Genomic DNA, 20,395 nt, shown 5'->3' with positions numbered 1-20,395 from the left:
TTTGAGAGGACATTATTAAAGGATAGAGGGTTCTCCAAAAATTTAATTGATACCCTCCTGAAAAGCAGAAAACAAACTACCACAAATATCTATGCTAGAACCTGGAGGCGATTCCTGTCCACCTTTTAGTTTGATGTCAGGGACGGAATTCCCACGAAACAAATTCTGGAATTCCTCCAGAGGGGTCTCGAATTGGGTCTCTCCACAAGTACATTAAAAGTACAGGTTTCAGCCTTAGGGGCCCTGTTTGCATGTGATATTGCCAATAACTATTGGGTAGCAAGGTTCAGCAAAGCAGGGGCTAGATCGAGACCCATACACAAAGACAGATGTGTACCTTGGGACTTAAATTTAGTCCTTACAGCCATGACAGAAGGACCATTTGAACCTCTAGATTCGGCCTCATTAAAGGTTATATCACTTAAGGCAGCCTTTCTGGTAGCGATAACATCCGCACGTAGAATAAGCGACATACAGGCAGTTTCCAGATTGCCCCCTTACACAGAGTTCTTACAGGATAGAGTAATCCTAAGGCCGGACCCGGCATACCTTCCCAAAGTAGCATCACACTTTCACAGGACACAAGAGAGAGTTCTGCCTTCTTTCCTCCCTAATCCGACCAATCCGAAGGAACAAAAACTTCAGGCATTAGATGTTAAGAGATGCTTACTTAAATATTTATCAGCCACGGATCCTTGGAAGAAGGAGAATGCATTATTCCTATCCTTACAAGGTCCCTGGAAAGGATGTAGAGTATCAAAACGCACGTTAGCAAGTTGGATTAGGGAAGCTGTCTCTCTTGCCTACACAGCAGGTGGCGGTCCGCTCCGCAGAATTTGAGGGCGCATTCCACGCGTGCCATGGCATCATCTTGGGCAGAGAGATCTGGAGTGTCAATTGACCAGATATGTAAGGCGGCCACCTGGTCATCTCCTTCCACCATTTTTAACCACTATCGGTTAGACATGGGTGCCTCCTCAGATCTCACCTTTGGGCTAAGGGTGCTGCAGACTGTAGTCCCTCCCTAAGTTAGTTTACATCTCTGTAATTCTCTCGTGGTGCTGTCATGAGAGTCTGAATAAAGTATTAAGTTACGTACCAGTAACGGTATTTTTCGGAAGCCCATGACAGCACCCTTAGTTCCCTCCCTTGTTCACATATAGGGGTGCACTCCTTTAGAAGATTGTTCACGAATTTACCTTATGTGGGAGATGGTATAAAAATATTTTGGTAAATAGGATAGATAGGTTGTATATATTATATGCTGTGTACTAACCATGGTAGCCTCTAAAGCTCTGTAATCCAACTGATGCGTGGGAGAGGTGCCGCCCTTTTGTATCTGTAGGTTTCCTGTTCCTGAAGGGCGGATCCCCTCTCTCGTGGTGCTGTCATGAGCTTCCGAAAAATACCGTTACCGGTACGCAACTTAATACTTTCGGAATGTAACCCCTTTCTGACTGCTGACGGGATAGTACGTCAGCAGTCAGACTCCCATGCTTTGAGGTGGGCTCCGGCGGTGAGCCCACCTCAAAGCCGTGACATTTCAGCTGTTATGAACAGCTGACATGTGCCCGCAATAGGCGCGAATGGAATCGCCATCCGCCCGCGCCTATTAACTAGTTAAGTCCCGCTGTCAAGTGCTGACAGCGGGCATTTAACTAGCGCTTCCGGTTGTTGCAGGCAGATCGCTTTGAGCGCCGCCCAGTGGCCGGCGATCAAAGCACTGCAGTAAATCTGCTACATATGGGCGATCTGCTCATCGCCCATATGTAGCAGAGCCGATTGGGTTGTGCATGCCTCAAGCCTCCTATGGAGGCTATTGAAGCATGCCAAAAGTAAAAAAAAAAATGATTAAAAAAACCTGAAAGTTCAAATCACCCCCCTTTCACCCCAATCAAAATAAAACTATTTAAAAAAAAAAAATCACATATACACATATTGGGTATCGCCGCGTTCAGAATCGCCCGATCTATCAATAAAAAAAAGCATTAACCCGATCGATAGACGGCGTAGCGACATTGAATTAAAATGCAATAACGGGCGATCAAAAGAACGTATCTGCACATAAGTGATATCATTAAAAATTTCACCTTGGCACGCAAAAAATAAGCCCTCACCTAACCCCAGATCACGAAAAATGGAGACGCTACGGGTCTCGGAAAATTGCAATTTTTTTTTTTTTTTAGCAAACTTTGGAGAACATAGACAGGTTTGGTGTCTATGAACTCGTAATGACCTGGAGAATAATAATGGCAGGTCAGTTTTTGCATTTATTGAACCTAGTAAAAAAGCCAAGCAAAAAACAAGTGTGGGATTGCACTTTTTTTTCAATTTCACCACACTTGGAATTTTTTTCCCGTTTTCAAGCACACATGGTAAAACCAACGGTGTTGTTCAAAAATACAACTCGTCCTGCAAAAAATAAGCCCTCACATGGCTGTATTGATGGAAAAATAAAAAAGTTATGGCTCTGGGAAGGAGGAGAGCTAAAAACGAAAAATCGTAAAAAGCTCCGGTCATGAAGGGGTTAAAATCATTTTTCAAGCTGGTGTTATAAAGTATTCTAATTTACTGAGATAATGACATTTGGGTTTTCATTGTCTGTAAGCCATAATAATGAATATTAACAGAAATAAACACTTCAAATAGATCACTCTGCTTGTAATGATGCTATATAATATGAGCTTTACTTTTTGTATTGAAGAACTAAAATTAACTTTTGATGATATTCTAATTTTGTGAGAAGCACCTGTAATCTTGCTATCGATGGTGACTGCATTTGCCCTTTATTATTTTTTGGAGATTATTAGTTAGGGTCTGTCATACAGTGACATGTAAAAGTTTGGGCACCCCTGGTCAAAATTACTGTTATTGTGAAGTTGAAGATAATATGATCTCTTAAAACCTAAAGTTAAAAATGACTTTTACATTTTAAAAATTAAAAACATGAAATTGGACCAATGCAAATGTTTGTGCAGCCTTGGAGATTTGTGTCCTCGGAGAACAATGACCAAGCTATCAGACCTTAATTAGCCTGTTAGGGATATGGCTTGTTCACTTTCATCATTAGGAGAGGCCAAGTGATGCAAATTTCCAAGCTTTATAAAAACCCAGCCTTCTCTAAAGTTGAGCCAAAAAACAGCAGCCATGGGTTCCTCTAAGCAGTTGCCTAGCATTCTGAAAATGGTGGAGGCCCACAATGCAGGAGAAGGCTATAACAAGATAGCAAATCGTTTTCAAGTTGCCCTTTCCTTAGCTCAAAATGTAATTAAGGAATGGCAGCTAATAGGAACAGTGGAGGTCAAGATAAGGTCTGGAAGACCAAGCAAAATTTGAGATCTGCTCATAGGATTGCTAGAGAGACAAATCACAACCCCCGCTTGACTGCAAAAAAACCTCAGAAAGATTTAGCAGACTCTGGAGTTGTACAGTGTTCTACTGTTTAGATACACCTGCACAAGCATGGCCTTCATGGAAGAGCCATCAGAAGAAAACCTCTTCTGCGTCCTCACCATAAATTTCAACATCAGAGTATGCAAAAGAAAATCTAAACAAGCCTGGTGCATTTTGGAAATGAGTCCTGGGGACTGAAGAGGTTAAATAGAACTCTGTGGCCACAATGATCAAAGGTATGTGTGGAGAAAAAAGAGCACAGAATTTCAGGAAAAGAACATCTCGACAACCAGTAACCCCTTAAAAACTCTGGAACGCTTCCATGGACCCTGTTGATTCTGACATTGTTTTCTCGTGACATATTGTACTTCATGTTAGTGGTAAAATTTCATTCATATAACTTGTGTTTACTTGTGAAAAAAATGAAAATTTTGAAAATTTCGCAATTTTCCAACTTTTAATTTTCATGCCCTTAAATCACAGAGATATGTCACACAAAATACTTAATAAGTAACATTTCCCACATATTTACTTTACATCAGCACAATTTTGGAACCAAATTTTTTTTTGTTAGGAAGTTATAAGGGTTAAAAGTTGACTAGCGTTTTCTCATTTTTACAACACCATGTTTTTTTTTAGGGACCACATCACATTTGAAGTCACTTTGAGGGGTCTACATGACAGAAAATATCAAAAAGTGACACCATTTAAAAAACTGTACCCCACAAGGTGCTCAAAACCACATTCAAGAAGTTTATTAACCCTTCAGGTGCTTCACTGGAATTTTTTGAATGTTTTAAAAAAAAATGAACATTTAACTTTTCTTCACAAAAAAATTACTTCAGGTCCAATTTTTTTTATTTTCCCAAGGATAACAGGAGAAATTAGACCCAAAAAGTTATTGTGCAATTTGTCCTGAGTACGCTGATACTTCATATGTGGGAGTAAACCACTGGGCGCATGGAGCTCTGAAGGGAAGGAGCGCCATTTGACTTTTTCAACGCAAAATTGGCTGGAATTGAGATCGGACTCCATGTCGTGTTTGGAGAGCCCCTGATGTGCCTAAACAGTGGAAACCCCCCACAAGTGACCCCATTTTGGAAACTAGAACCCCCAAGCAACTTATCTAGATGTGTGGTGAGAACCTTGAACCCCCAAATGCTTCACAGAAGTTTATAACATAGAGCCATAAAAATAATCATATTTTTTCTAGAAACCTGATATTTTAGTCCCCAATATTTTATTTTCCCAAGGGTAACAGGAGAAATTGGACCCCAAAAGTTGTTGTCCAATTTGTCCTGAGTACGCTGATACACTTTATGTGGGAGAAAACTACTGTATGGGCATACGTTGGGGCTTGGAAGGGAAGTAGTGACGTTTTGGATTGCAGACTTTGATGGAATGGTCCGCGGGCGTCATGTCGCGTTTGGAGAGCCCCTGATGTGCCTAAACAGTGGAAATCCCCACAAGTGACCTCATTTTGGAAACTAGAACCCCCAGGCAACTTAACTAGATATGTGGTGAGAACTTTGAACCCCCAAATGCTTCACAGAAGTTTATAACGTAGAGCCATAAAAAATCATATTTTTTTCCACAAAAATGATATTTTCACCCGCAATTTTTAATTTTCACGAGGGTAACAGAAGAATTTGGACCCCAAGAGTTATTGTGCAATTTGTCCTGAGTGTGCTGATGCCCCATATGTGGGGGTAAACCACTGTTTTGGCTCATGGCAGAGCTCAGAAAGGAAGAGCACCGTTTGACTTTTTCAACGCAAAATTGGCTGGAATTGAGATTGGATGCCATGTCGCGTTTGGAGAGCCCCTGATGTGCCTAAACAGTGGAAACCCCCAATTCTAACTCCAACTCTAACCCCAACACACCCCTAACCCTAATCCCAACCCTAACCATAACCCTAACCACAATCCTAACCCTAATCCCCAACCCTAACTTTAGCCCTAACCCTAATGGGAAAATGGAAATAAATACATTTTTTATTTTATTATTTTTCCCTAACTAAGGGGGTGATAACGGGGGGTTTGATTTACTACAGTCATATGTAAAAGTTTGGGCACCCCTATTAATGTTAACCTTTTTTCTTTATAACAATTTTGGTTTTTGCAACAGGTATTTCAGTTTCATATATCTAATAACTGATGGACTCAGTTATATTTCTGGATTCAAATGAGGTTTATTGTACTAACAGAAAATGTGCAATCTGCATTTAAACAAAATTTCACTGGTGCAAAAGTATGGGCACCCTTATCATTTTCTTGATTTGAACACTCCTAACTACTTTTTACTGACTTCCTGAAGCACTAAATTGGTTTTGTAACCTCATTGAGCTTTGATCTTCATAGCCAGGTGTATCAAATCATGAGAAAAGGTATTTAAAGTGGCCACTTGCAAGTAGTTCTCCTATTTGATTCTCCTATGAAGAGTGGCATCATGGGCTCCTCAAAACAACTCTCAAATGATCTGAAAACAAAGATTATTCAACATAGCTTTTCAGGGGAAGGATACAAAAAGTTGTCTCAGAGATTTAACCAGTCAGTTTCCACTGTGAGGAACATAGTAAGGAAATGGAAGAACACAGGTACAGTTCTTGTTAAGCCCAGAAGTGGCAGGCCAAGAAAAATATCAGAAAGGCAGAGAAGAAGAATGGTGAGAACAGTCAAGGACAATCCACAGACCACCTCCAAAGGCCTGCAGCATCATCTTGCTGCAGATGGTGTCACTGTGCATCGGTCAACAATACAGCGCACTTTGCACAAGGAGAAGCTGTATGGGAGAGTGATGAGAAAGAAGCTGTTTCTGCAAGCACGCCACAAACAGAGTCGCCTGAGGTTGCAAAAGCACATTTGGACAAGCCAGTTACATTTTGGAAGAAGGTCCTGTGGACTGATGAAACAAAGATTGAGTTGTTTGGTCATACAAAAAGGCGTTATGCATGCGCTGTATTGTTGACCGATGCACAGTGACACCATCTGCAGCAAGATGATGCTGCAGGTCTTTGGAGGTGGTCTGTGGATTGTCCTTGACTGTTCTCACCATTCTTCTTCTCTGCCTTTCTGATATTTTTCTTGGCCTGCCACTTCTGGGCTTAACAAGAACTGTACCTGTGTTCTTCCATTTCCTTACTATGTTCCTCACAGTGGAAACTGACAGGTTAAATCTCTGAGACAACTTTTTGTATCCTTCCCCTGAAAAGCTATGCTGAATAATCTTTGTTTTCAGATCATTTGAGAGTTGTTTTGAGGAGCCCATGATGCCACTCTTCATAGGAGAATCAAATAGGAGAACTACTTGCAAGTGGCCACTTTAAATACCTTTTCTCATGATTTGATACACCTGACTATGAAGTTCAAAGCTCAATAAGGTTACAAAACCAATTTAGTGCTTCAGGAAGTCAGTAAAAAGTAGTTAGGAGTGTTCAAATCAAGAAAATGATAAGGGTGCCCATACTTTTGCACCGGTGAAATTTTGTTTAAATGCAGATTGCACATTTTCTGTTAGTACAATAAACCTCATTTGAATCCAGAAATATAACTGAGTCCATCAGTTATTAGATATATAAAACTGAAATAGCTGTTGCAAAAACCAAAATTGTTATAAAGAAAAAAGGTTAACATTAATAGGGGTGCCCAAACTTTTACATATGACTGTATTTATAGCGGGTTTTTATGTTTGGCAGCTGTCACACGCTAAAGGATGCTTTTTATTGCAAAAAATAGTTTTTATATCACCACATTTTGAGAGCTATAATTTTTCCATATTTTGGCTCACAGAGTCATGTGGGGTCTTGTTTTTTGCGGGACGAATTGAAGTTTTTATTGGTACCATTTTTGGGCACATGACTTTTTGATCGCTTTTTATTCTGATTTTTGGGAGGCAGAATGAACAAAAACCAGCAATTCATGAATTTCTTTGGGGGGGGGACGTTTATACACCGTTCTGCTTGTGGTAAAATTGATAAAGCAGTTTTATTCTTCGGGTCAGTATGATTACAGCGATACCTCATTTATATAATATTTTATGTTTTGGCGCTTTTATACAATGAAAAATTTTTTATATAAAAATAATAATTTTTGCATTGTTTTATTCTGCGAGCTATAACTTTTATATTTTTTCGCTGATGACGCTGTGTGGTGGCTCGTTTTTTGCAGGTCAAGATGATGTTTTCGGTGGTACCATGTTTATTAATATCTGTCTTTTTGATCGCTTGTTATTCTACTTTTTGTTCGGTGGTATGATGATAAAGCATTGTTTTTTTGCCTTTTTTAAGGGGGTCACTAAAGGGGTTAACTAGTGGGACAGTTTTATAGGGCGGGTCATTACGGATGCGGCGATACTAAATGTGTACTTTTATTGTTTTTTTTATTTACATAAAGAAATGTATTTTTTTTTTAACAATATTTATTCTTTATTTAGGAATTTTAAAAAAATATTTTTACACGGTAATTCGTTTTTTTTTTTTACTTTGTCCCAGGGTGGGACATCACTATATAGTGTCAGATCGCTGATCTGACACTTTGCAGCGCACTGTGTCAGATCAGTGTTCTGGCAGGCAGTGCAGGAGGCTTGCTGGTGCCTGCTCTCAGCAGGCACTGACAAGCAACCTCCCTGCAGGATCCAGAAGGACCCAGTGGCCATCTTGGATCCGGGGGCCTGCAGGTTGGAGGCCATCAGAACAACACGATCACATCGCGTTGTTCTGAGGGTCCCAGGGAAGCACGCAGAGAGCCCTCTCCCTGCGCGATGTTTCCCTATGCCCCCGGAACACTGCGATCAAGTTTGATCGCAGTGTGCCGGGGGTTAATGTGCCGGGTGTGGTCCGTGACCACCCCTGGCACATAGTGCCGGGTGTCAGCTGACACCCGGCCGCGATCAGCCGCGCTCCCCCCGTGAGCGCGGCTGATTGCATATGACAAACTAGTCTGCCCTTGGCGATTAAGTCCCAGGTCATATGGACGGAATAGTACGTCATATGGTAGAAAGGGGTTAAACATGGGGTTGGATCAATCATGCTTTGTGGTTGTGCTGCAGCCTATGACACAGTTAACATTTCACAGGTAGATGCAAGAGAATGGCTTCTACAAATGGATAATGATCCTAAACAAACCTCAAAATCCACAATAGATGGCCTCAAAAGGCGCAAACTGAAGGTTTTACAATGGCCCTCACAGTCCACTGATCTGAACATCATTGAAAATCTGTGGCTAGACCCTAAAATAGCAGAGGACGCAAGACGACCCAGGAATCTCACAGAACTGGAAGAATTCTCTAAGGAAGAATGGATGAAAATCCCTCAAACAAGAATTGAAAGACTCTTGTCTGGCTACAAAAAGCATTTACAAGCTGATACTTTCAAGAATGGGTGCCAAAACTTTTGCATCTGCAAATTTTCCATTTTGCAATTTTTAAAATGTAAAAGATGAAGAGAATTTTTGTTTTTTACAAAAATACAAAGGAAATGTGTCATCTTTAACTTTAGGCCTTTTAGAGATCATTTCATCTTCAACTTGCTTAGCTGTTCACAGTAATTTTGACCAGGGGTGCCCAAACTTTTACATGCCACTGTACATATAACACATACAGAGAAATGGCACCATTTTCTTCATAATGTATCAAAATTATGTCCTTCAGTGTGATATATAAATAATTTCCTAAGCCCATATTCACCATTGTGAACAATACATCCAGACTGCGATAAGGGCTCCAGCGAGCTTCTGAGCTGCAGACATATCCTCCGTGTGGGTTCTTCATGGGCGCTTCCAGTAAATGAACAGGAGAGTAGCGACACTGATCATTGATGAGGAAGGCACACCTGTGGTGACGTTTCGGGGAACCTCCTCCTTTCTCCCCCTTTCGGTGAGGCCTCCCGAAACGTCACCGCAGGTGTTTGCCTTTATGAAGAGAATGACTAGCTGTGCCATTTCTCTATGTGGACTATAATCAAGTGTTGTGAGTAACGGTTGTGTGGCCACTAAAAGTTGTGGGACACTTATATTGTAAAGCCATATTTTTTATTTTTTTGGAATACATGTAACACATACAGATTTATGATATCCTAGAATATCCTCCTCCCGGCTGGGATGCGCCAAAAAGACCAAACCAAAAAGACCGCAACTGGTCCTCTGGACAGAGACGCCCTCCTACATCATCTGGAGAAGGAGGCCATGGATGTAAAGGAGAGAGAAGACCTTGTCCCATACACTGGGGAGAAGAAGGGTAAATAAAGGGCATTCCTTTATTGGACTAGTCTGCAGTGTTCTAGAATATTGGTCGTACAAAAATTTGCCCAAGTATTTTTGTACTGTTGTGGAGCGTAGCTTCTGCTCCTTTCCTTCAGCTCCCTTCCCCCGTGACACTGGACAGGCTTAGGCAGGTGCAGGCTATATTCGCACTGTTGAATTTACGGACCCTTCCCCACTCCACCAGTTTATGCTGTAATGCAATGATTTTACAGCGTATACCTATGTAATGTCTCCAACATGCCTCCAGAGCTGCATTCAAAACTGCTTATTAACTGTTAACTCTCTGGAATATGCATTTCAATAATATGCCCCCTTAACAGTTTATTGTATCTCCTATCATTCTTTGCATTGTGGGGCCTCTGCTGAATTGGAGACAGTTGGATTTCATGGAGTCATCAGAATTGTGAAAACCGCTCCAGAGACTAGCGTCAGACCAAACGTCAAGTTGTCTTCTAATTTTCTCAACAGGAAAAGCTTTCGTCCCCAAAAATCCGAAAAGGGAAATTCCTAAAGAGGAGCAGATCACACTAGAACCAGAGCTGGAGGAGGCTTTGGCCAACGCCACCGACGCTGAGATGTGTGACATTGCAGGTAAGATGCCATGCAGACAACATCGGCTGCTCTGTAAACCAAGATTCAAAATTTCTTTCAACCGTGGGGTGAGGGAGTAATGACATTAGACGTACTTAAAGGACTAGGATGCACCGGCCAAGAATGAAGATCGTACAGCACCAGAGCACAGCAGGTGACTTTGGGAGGCAGTAGGGACACGTGAGGGAATTTGAGAAAAATATTTTTGTTTAGAATCGATATTCTCATCCTTAATATCTAATGAATTAATAATTTTTTGAGTCCTCTTGACTTGAATTTGGTGGGAAAATGACAAGTAGCTTCACCCCTTAGTATGTATGATTCCAGACAATCACCTATCACAGCCCCACCCCTTCTTAAAGTGACAACCAATTACTAGGCTTGACATTGTAACAAGACATTGGTTGCCACATGATGCATGTTAGAAAGGTCACCATCCTAAACTTTGCTCAACATCATGTTTTTTGTGTGATCACTTCTGCCTGGGAACATATTACTCTGAAGTCTATGGACATCCGTGTCGGATGAGTACATGATACTAATAGAGATGGTGATACAGGAGGTCATAATCCATTTTATGATCCAGCTCTTAAGAATCAAGTGTCAGAAGCCTCAGCATGACCTCATTGAGGAGTTATGTCCATCTTCATGGACATCTCATGTGGAACGCCCCCACAGACGGTTGCATAAATCTTTTACTCATAACATCTGGTGAGAAAAAAGCAAGTTGGTCATCTGGCACAGGTCAACCTAATCAAGAAGGGGTGCTCATGATGGAGATGTTCCCCTAACTATAAAATGAAAACCCTGCACTGATTCTGAGATTGTATCCTTATCTTGTATCAGCCTTTTTCAAAACCTAATTATTGCAAGACTCATGGAAGGAAATATAACCAACTTTCTGACACATCCTAACAGACAATTTGATTCTTTATCCGCTTGTTAGCTACTTCTTCACCATTCCCTGCCTCCCGAACTCATCTTTCACTTTTAGAAACTGCTAAAATTCATCTGCCAGCTGAATGATGGATCAGATTACAGCTGCCTATGAAAGGCTAGGAGGAGAGGGGCACAGAGAAGCACAAAATACTGGATACACATCTACACTACTCAGTAGTGCTGAATAATTTCCTTTGTGCAGCTGCTTCTTCTATTAAGTATTTGTCTCACCCCAGTGCTGGAAGCACAGCTAACCTGTTCGGCATTCCTGCATAGTGTCCAGCATGCTGATGCTTTAGAGTAAATGTTTTATCTTGCCACTGTTTTATCATGGTGGATTCACCGTTACACTGATTAGCACTGCTACATAATGTCCTCCATGCTGCTGCTGTCGATTTAAATATTTAATCTCCTCCTGGTGCTCTACCCACAGCTGCACTGCTCAGTACTACTGTATAATGTCCTCCATTGTGTTACTGCTATTAAGTGTTTTATCTCATTTCAGTGCTGTATTCACACCTACACTGGTTAGCACTGCTATATAATGCTGCTTTTAAGTAAGGCTTTTATCTCAACCCAGTACAGGATTCACAGCTGCACTGCTGAATGCTCCTTTGTAATTTCCCCCATGATACTGCTTCATGAGCTAGATAGAGAGAGGGGAGCAGGAATCCTTCATGTTGGTGTGCACTACATATACTAGAGATCTTAATTGCTAGTCTCCACAACCCACAACTTTCCAAGCTTTCCGTGAGGGTTTGGGGCACTTTGGCACATAGGAAATTTGTCAACTCTTCCAGGTGTAGGATAGGCTTCCTCTTTTTTTCCTTTCTCTGGAACATCCTGTATATTTTATAAGCATGGCTAAGTCTGATTTTCAGTTGTTAGAGGCTTATGTTTCTTCAGCACCAGTAGCTGAGTCCGCACCCTTTCCCTCCAGTCAGCAGAAGTCCAAGGATTTGGACTTGAGTCAAGTGCTATATTTAGTATAGGAGAGTGAGAGACCGAGGGGCTATCTTCTTACGCTGTTTATCCAGGATGAGGACATGGTATAATAACCATTTTTTGTCACCGAGCTTTGGTGCCACCAAGAGGTATAACGTGACCTTCCAGTATATTCCCTAGGAATTCATGGACGCCCAAAGAAGCAGTTACTTCCATATATCAATCGCAGCCACTTATTAGGGCGAGAGATGATCAAACTCTCAATGCAAATCTGATTTTTTTTTTCTTGTACTTTATTACTATATATTGGGGGAGATCTCGCTATGTGGAATTATTACTGACTGACACCATGTATTCTTCTATCGCAGCCATCTTGGGGATGTATACATTGATGAGTAACAAGCAGTATTATGACGCCATCACTTCTGGAATCATTATTAATAAAGAGGGCATCAACAGTAAGTAAAAGTCATGGTCTCGAAATTTCAATGTCTAGAACATTGTGACAAAATTTACTAGCAAGTCAATGTGCTTCTTACGAAATTGTGGTCATTAATTGTGAGTTACGGTAATTATTGGACTTTAAGAAGCACCCGAGGCACAGAGGAGAAGGCAGAGATGGTGGCCATGTGGGTGTCTGAGCATTGCCTGCAATGTTGGCTAGAGGTAGGACATAGGAGTCTGCCATAAGGGCAGTGGAGTCTCGTGGCAATGGTCACCTCAGGTCAGGAAGATATTGTGCGGAGCTCCAAGTCTGCAAGAGAGAGACCTTATGCCACCACAGTTGACCTCATTAACGTAGTATGGACCTATAGAAAGGGACCTCGTTCCTTTATTACGAACCTTATCAATGTGACATCTGTGTCTGCTCCTTACAGGTGTTGTACAACCGGACAAATATAAGCCCATCCCAGACGAGCCCCCAAATCCAACCAACGTGGAAGAAACCCTACAGAAGATTAAGAGCAACGCATCAGACCTGGTGGAAGTGAATCTAAATAATATCCATGTAATTACCCCTACAAAGAATATCCGGAGATTTAGACCCTAAATTGTGGCCTTAATGTAAAGGGAACTCTTTTATATCTATTTTGTGCCTTTCATTTGCAGGACATTCCCATACCAACGTTAAAGGGGATTTGTGAAGCCATGAAAGCGAACACGCATGTAAAGAAACTGAGCTTAGTAGCCACTCGCAGTAATGATCCGGTGGCTTATGTAAGTCTTTGTGAAGTCTGTTCCACCCCATTATGCAGAGCTGGTCCTTTTTCTCCCTGTCATCTCCTCATTTGATTGTCCTGGAGGAGAGATCATGAGCAGTCATGCGACACTCACTGACAGCACGGGTTTACTGCAATGTAAAGGAACAACATCAGGTGACCAGATGCGGAAGAGTACATTTCTTTTTTAATGTTATTTAGAAAAATATTTGTTATGCCAAATGTGGATAGTTGGCATAAAGTTAAAAAAAAATGAAAAACTCCGTTTAAGGACTTGTATTATAATTGTGTTATACCTGGCTCCATTTGGTCCAACAGACAATTTTTCTTCTTGGGTGATCTGTGTCTCAAATTCAACGCAGTAATACGTTTCTGTGCATGTGACAAAATGTACAACTTCACCTGCGATACTGCGACACCACCTCCAGATGGCAGCACAGAACTGCAGCAACACAAGAAGGCGTAAAGTGCAGCACATAACACGTAGTAATAAAAGCATACCTCATGTAATGACCGGAACAAGCTTCGAAAATGGGCCACTTTGTAAATTTGTCTTCCGTCCATTATGTCCATTAGTCGGTCCATAATGGTGATGTGTTAAGTATGATCCCTTTCTGTGTGTGAAAGAAAAACTGGGGTAATTTCAAGATCCATTAACGTAGTAAATGACAGTAAATCTACATAATAACATATTCATACCATAGGGTCACCAAGTTAAAAGTGATTTCTAAAATGGGGATGTTCTGACAGAAGATAGGAGGAAGCATTGTAAAGAACAGTATGGTCAGTATGAGCCATAGATATGGCAATATTACCCTAGAAGCAGCGCTCTTAGCAGATGTGAATGGAGCTACGGTAGAGGCCCCATACAAAGAAGATGTAACATCACCATTGAACAGATGCAAGCTAATTTATCCTTCAGCATCCGCTTTTTTTTTCTTTTTCATTCAATACATAGTGAGACAGACAGCCCCTTGATTATATATGCCGATGCCTAGAGATTGGAAGTTTCGCTCTAAGTAAGACAAACTCAAAGGTATGGAAGTAAAAAGAGAACGCAAAGCGCAGATCACAGTAGGAAAAACTGTCTCTCCGTCTAAAAGCTTCTCACCTGAGCGTAGTGCAACAGCAGGCACAACGCCGGGGGAAAAACTGAGGTCAATCCTAATGTTTGCTGCTCCATCCGCTGGGCTCCAATGATATCGAGATAGAAATCCATGGAAGGGAGAGAGATGGTGGTTTGGGTCAGCGAAGCCACAAGTAATGAGGTGATATACCACTGGCGTAATTTGTAGTAAGACCGTTAATCATTGCTACGCGTTTCGGAGCCGGTCTAGCTCCTTCTTCAGGCGGGTGTACATGCACAATGAATAGCCATGATTTTATACACTCCTCTAAAATGTTCTCAAATTCATCTCATGATGGGTTGGCAAATTAGCTGCCACCTATGCTGTTTTTCGCCTTAGTAGTAGCAGAAAATAGGGAAAAAAACCCACAAATTTCAAAACATACACTAAAACTAATCTGTCAAGATTCTCAAAAGCTTACTAGGATTTTTTGGATTTTTATTCCCCCCTTGTAGTTGAGTTTTGTTTTTTTAGTTTAATTTTATTTGTATTGCTTTACAGTTTACATTTTGCTGATTGATCTCATCTAACCCGTATTGCCAATACATTCATTCCAACCCCCAGGGTTGAGTGTCGCCAATTTGAAGATGCAATAAGACTCTTTATTGATCAATTTTTGCATTCTATTGGGGATGTTTTTGGGAATTTGCTCCAGAATAATTATTTTCAGATTGTTGGGACGCCTATTGTGTTCCATAAAGAAATGTCTGGATGGGCTGTAACTTACATTGCCTGTTTTGAAGCTATGCCTGTGCCCATTCATCCTGTTGTGCGTTTCTTGCGTAGTACGTTCCACATATTGTAATTTACAACTGCACGCAATTAGGTAAACGCTTCACTCGTAGAGTTGGGGGTGAAAAGGACTTTTCTCCATGTGTGATCATCCTGCAACAAAGACAGCTCCTTGTATTTCATCGGTAGCACCCTGGGGTCTTTGAAGGCCTAGCAAGAGACCAGGAATGAGATTGTATGGATCTTGGTTTTCATGGCGCTATATGGTTTTTTACATTCATGTTTCTGTCAAAAATGATGTTGGGTTGGGTGATGATATTCCCTTATAGTATCGGATCATTTAACAAAAGCATCCAGTATGTAAGTAAGACCTGTCTTATCTTGTTATGGGACTGATTATAGGTCATCATGAAACTATATTTGATTTTATTATCTAGTTATCGCTTCTTCCCTACTGGTCTGGCAAGTTTCTTGGGTTCTACCGAGCAATCATTCAGGCTTAACCATGATGTTTGTTTAAAAGCATAATTCAATAGTCTAATGGGGTAATGTTTTGCTATAAACCTCTATCTAAGTATGAGGGCTTTATTGAGGAATTCTGTGTTCTTGGTGCAATTCCTCCATATTCTCCTATATTGGCCATAAAGGATGTTCATAATTCATTTAGGATAATGGCCGCTATTGAAATCAATATAACTGTTTACATCAACACTTTTGAAAAAGTGGAGGTGCATATGTCATCATGATCACCTTTGTAGTTGTTTAGATCCAAAAATGTGATATTGGATGAAGAATAATTGTGAGAAAACTTGATGCCCCAGGAGTTATTGTTATGCTCCATTACAAAGGATCCAGCTTCTTTTGATGTCCTTGTCCATATAATGAGCAAGTCATCAATGAATCTCTTATAATAGTGGATGTGGCCCATCGGTGGGGGAGGGGGGGGTGAGCGATGTGGTGGGACTCGAATAGTCCCATAAAAAGACTGGTGTAACTAGGTGCGAAACGTGTCCCCACCGCACAGCCCCTCAGCTGCCGAGATGCCACACCCTCAAAGGAAAACTGCCAAGAGGCCACACCCTCAAATTCCTAGTCTCTTTCTAGGTCTTCAAAGACCCCAGGTGCTACCGGTGCAATACAAAGAGCTGTCTTTGTTGCAGGATGATCACACATGGAGAAAAGTCCTGTTCCTATAACTCTATGGGTGAAGCGTTTCCCATTAAACATCATGTTGACTGCAATTCTGATTTCGTAATTTAATTGAGTGCAGTTGTAAATTACAATATGTGGGACCTACGACACAAACGCACAGTAGGATAAACGGGCACGGGCATAACATCAAAACAGGTAAGGCAAGTCACAGCCTATCCAGACATTTCTTTATTAGATCTTCAAATTGGCGACACTCAACCCTGGGGTTTGGAATGAATGTATTGGCAATACGGGTTAGATGAGATCAATCAGCAAAATGTAAACTGTAAAGCAATACAAATAAAATGAAACTAAAAAATCAAAACTCAACTACAAGGGGAAAAAAATCCAATAAAATCCTAGTAAGCTTTTGTGGACCTTGACATATTATTTTTAGTGTATGGTTTTTTCTATTTCTGCTGCTACTAAGGTGAAACACAGCTTAGATGGTAGCTAATTTACCAACCAATCATGAGCTGAATTTGAGAACATATTAAAGGAGTGTATAAAATCATGGGTATTCATTTTGTATGTACACCTGCCTAATGAAGGAGCTAGACCGGCTCTGAAACGTGTAGCAATGATTAACGTTTCTACTACAATTACCCCAGTGGTATATTACCAAATTACTTGTGGCAGCGCTGTCCCAAACCACCATCTCTCGCCATTCCTTAAACTCAAAGATGTGGAAGTGGAGTGATCGAGATTGGGAAAGGGCACTAAAATCAGGTCAGTGGTGGTCAAAATTATCGAAACAACTTTTGTATCCCACTGGACAAAGCACCACCTTCTCTCATCAGGTTTTAGGCAAAGTGCAACATAAGTAGATACTATAATAGTGAACTCACTGATTCTTAAACTGTCCATGTGTCTGCATACTTGGCAATTCCCAAGTTGAACATCAGTACGTTGGAAAATCTGTGTGTGCAGCTTGCAAATTATTAGAAAAAAATGAATGTAATAATGAGGATAACCTCCAGGTCATTCTCATTTTTTTAGTTTATCTCCATATTGACGGGTCCCTCAATGGGGACATATTTGGGACTGACTGCAGAGTTGTGTCTACTGTGTTGCACCCTAATGTGAGAACGTCTGCTCCTTACATCTACTCTCACCTAACAATGCTCTGGTTCTCCGCAGGCTGTAGCTGAGATGATCAAGGAAAATAAGACTCTGGAGACCTTAAATATCGAGTCAAACTTTATCTCTAGTGCAGGAATGTTGGCAGTAATTCAGGCCATGAAAAATAATTCTACATTGACTGAACTTAAGGTGGATAACCAGGTAAAACTTTACTGAATTGGTTGTGAATGGTTTTTGAAGGCTGAATCTCTAAGCCTGACCCAAACAAATACTTGCTTTATGCAAATGGTTGGACTGGGTCCCTTAACTGAGGCATCGTAAAGTGTTCGATGGGAAAATATGTTGACAGCCTATCCATTCAATATGTCATTAATGTTTAGTGAGGAACCCCTAATAGTCAATCCCCCACCTGACAGATAATAGGAGACCCTCATGACTGGGACCGCAATGTTTGATTGGTCATGGTTTGATCACCTGAGATTGTTCACTGAACTGATCATTAGTGACTGTGAAGACGAATTTTGAGTGGGTGTTTTTTCACCAGAGGTTCTTCATTGGATTGATCATTGATGACTGTTAAGATTAGAACCTCAATGTTTGATTGGGTGATTGACCACCAGGAGGTATGTTGCTTGGCTGATCATTGGTGCCCATCAAGACTATTCCCCAAATATTTGAGTGAATGGGTGGTTGACCAGCAGGGTTCTTCACTGGGTTGATCATTGGTGGTCCTCAAGACTGGAACCACAATGTAGAATAGTTGGTTTTCAACCTATGGAGTTCCTTCTCCTGACTAATCTTTGTCTATCCCAAAAACTGAAACCCCAACCAGTTATACAATGATGACCTGTTTATGTTCATTTCTCAAAGAACTTTTAGCAGTTTATATTAAAGTCTTGGATGTGGAAAAGTCCTCCTTCACCTCTGATCATGTTCTTCTCCTCTTTCCATTGTCTGCAGCACCAAAATCTTGGAGACACTGTAGAGATGGAGATGGCATCCATGCTGGAGAACTGTACTTCTGTTATACGCTTTGGGTACCATTTTACACAACAAGGACCAAGAGCCCGGGCTTCAAATGCCATCACTAGAAATCTGGAAACACGTAAGTTTAATTCTTCTGAATAGTTTTATTGCTATAACCAATATAAAATAAGCCTCCAGAGTCCAGTTCAGAAAAAAATATTTTTAGAAATTTCTGGAAGGTATAGCACTCAGAATGCTCTTATCTTGGTCAGAGCTGAGAACGGATATGAAGAGAATCTCTTGCTCTGGATGACTTCCTGTCCCGTCCTCCAAGAAAAAAAAGCGATACCAGTTTCCCTAGTGCCAAGTGGTCACATTTTAGTCCCTCCTGCCCATTTGTAACTTCATAGCTCAGTTGTTAGCGACCAGTGGTCACGCCTCAGTCCTTAGCGACCAGTGGTCACGCCTCAGTCCTTAGCGACCAGTGGTCACGCCTCAGTCCTTAGTGACCAGTGGTCACGCCTCAGTCCTTAGTGACCTGTGGTCACGCCTCAGTCCTTAGTGACCTGTGGCCACGCCTCAGTCCTTGGTGCCCAGTGGTTATTGCTTGAAACAATTACTATTAAAAGTGGAAGTGTAGCATACCCAGACTGAAAACGTAAAGTTTTTCTATTTCCTCTTGACAGGTCGAAAGAAGAAGAAGTCTGCCTAATAAATATTATGCGTCCCAAAGCCTGGTCCAACCTGGTTCATCCTGTATGTGGTATCCATGTCCCATTTTTGCTCGCGGTTTTGGGACTTTTTTTCTGTACATCTCCTCTGTGGATTTTTCCCCTTCCCTATATGTCCTTGTTATCTACATCGTTCTTCCACGTGTGTCTTATAAATCCTTAAACCTCCTTCTTTGGTAACACTGCCACTGATTGTCTTAAAGTTTACCCCTCATTTACCAAACTATTGGAAAAAGCCATTTTGTGGTCCAGTCCACCATTTATTTTTTCTTAGCCAGCTCTGGGGTACAACAGCTACCCATAAACTCTTATATCTATGTCCCTGGTCAGCTTTGTAAACCTCATTTGATCTTCATCGATGGTGACGTGTTTCAAACCTTAGTTTGGTGTATCTATATTTGGAACACAGAATGGCGTCTCGGGTGTGTGTGACGTCACATGAAATCTCAACTTCCCTACCCCCAACCAAAGATCTGACTCCAATTGTATGTCTCTTGACGACAGTTGTGACTAAGGAGACGAGTGCCATACCGGAATAAAAGTACAATAATTGTATTCAGATCTGTAAATAAAGTGACTTTGACCTGTACCACCAGAGTCGTTCTTTGGATTTATGTGGTCATCTAATTTTCTAACCCTATTTGTAAATGGGGCAAAAACGCATGGCACAGATTGGAGTAAGGACTCGATTGACCTGGTTCAACTTGTAGGTAATGAACTGTTTACCATGTTTGCCCTTCTGGGCCTTTGTGGTGATGGCATTACCATTTCTGTTGAAGATGGTAACAGGTAGTCTGCTGTGGGTGAAAAGAATCCTTACAGTAAGAGTTGAACCCAGTAAATAATATTTATTATTTAAATTAAAAGTTACAATAAATACAATTATCACACATATACGTACTTAATTAACTATCTGTCTAAGGCTACTTTCACACTTGCGTTTTTCTGCGCTGCGTTTTTGCGCATAAATGCGCATGCGTTTTTTTCCTATATTTAACATGGGTGCGCCTTGTCATGCGTTTGTACGCGTTTGTATGCGCATGCGTTTTTTGTAGTGTGCGCCCGGACGCACAAAATGCATCCTGTTGCATTTTTTGTGCGTCCGACCTGTCTCAAAACGCATGCGCACGAAATTCTCCCAAAACCCATTAAAGTCTATGGGAGCACTGACGTGCGCATGGTCATGCGCACGTCAGCGCAAAAAAACTGCATGCTTTTTT

At 41.2% G+C, this 20,395-nt stretch overlaps 1 protein-coding gene across 1 annotated transcript in view; it reads left to right on the top strand.

The window, feature by feature from the left end:
* Positions 1-19,764, top strand: part of TMOD4 (tropomodulin 4) — a 52,954-nt gene extending 33,190 nt beyond the window's left edge. Inside the window, exons 3-10 of the mRNA XM_073567014.1 lie at positions 9,468-9,624; positions 10,119-10,241; positions 12,494-12,583; positions 13,004-13,134; positions 13,236-13,343; positions 17,536-17,679; positions 18,439-18,583; positions 19,131-19,764. Coding sequence (XP_073423115.1) covers positions 9,468-9,624; positions 10,119-10,241; positions 12,494-12,583; positions 13,004-13,134; positions 13,236-13,343; positions 17,536-17,679; positions 18,439-18,583; positions 19,131-19,156 — 924 coding nt within the window. The 3' untranslated portion in view covers positions 19,157-19,764. The remainder of the gene's footprint in view (positions 1-9,467; positions 9,625-10,118; positions 10,242-12,493; positions 12,584-13,003; positions 13,135-13,235; positions 13,344-17,535; positions 17,680-18,438; positions 18,584-19,130) is intronic.
* Positions 19,765-20,395: the final 631 nt, after the last annotated feature.

This window comes from Dendrobates tinctorius, unplaced genomic scaffold, assembly GCF_039654945.1.
Source record: "Dendrobates tinctorius isolate UK_male_01 unplaced genomic scaffold, ASM3965494v1 ptg000019l, whole genome shotgun sequence".
NCBI lineage: Eukaryota > Metazoa > Chordata > Amphibia > Anura > Dendrobatidae > Dendrobates > Dendrobates tinctorius.
Note: the sequence above shows the minus strand (reverse complement) of the source record. Positions and strands in the feature narration are given on the sequence as shown.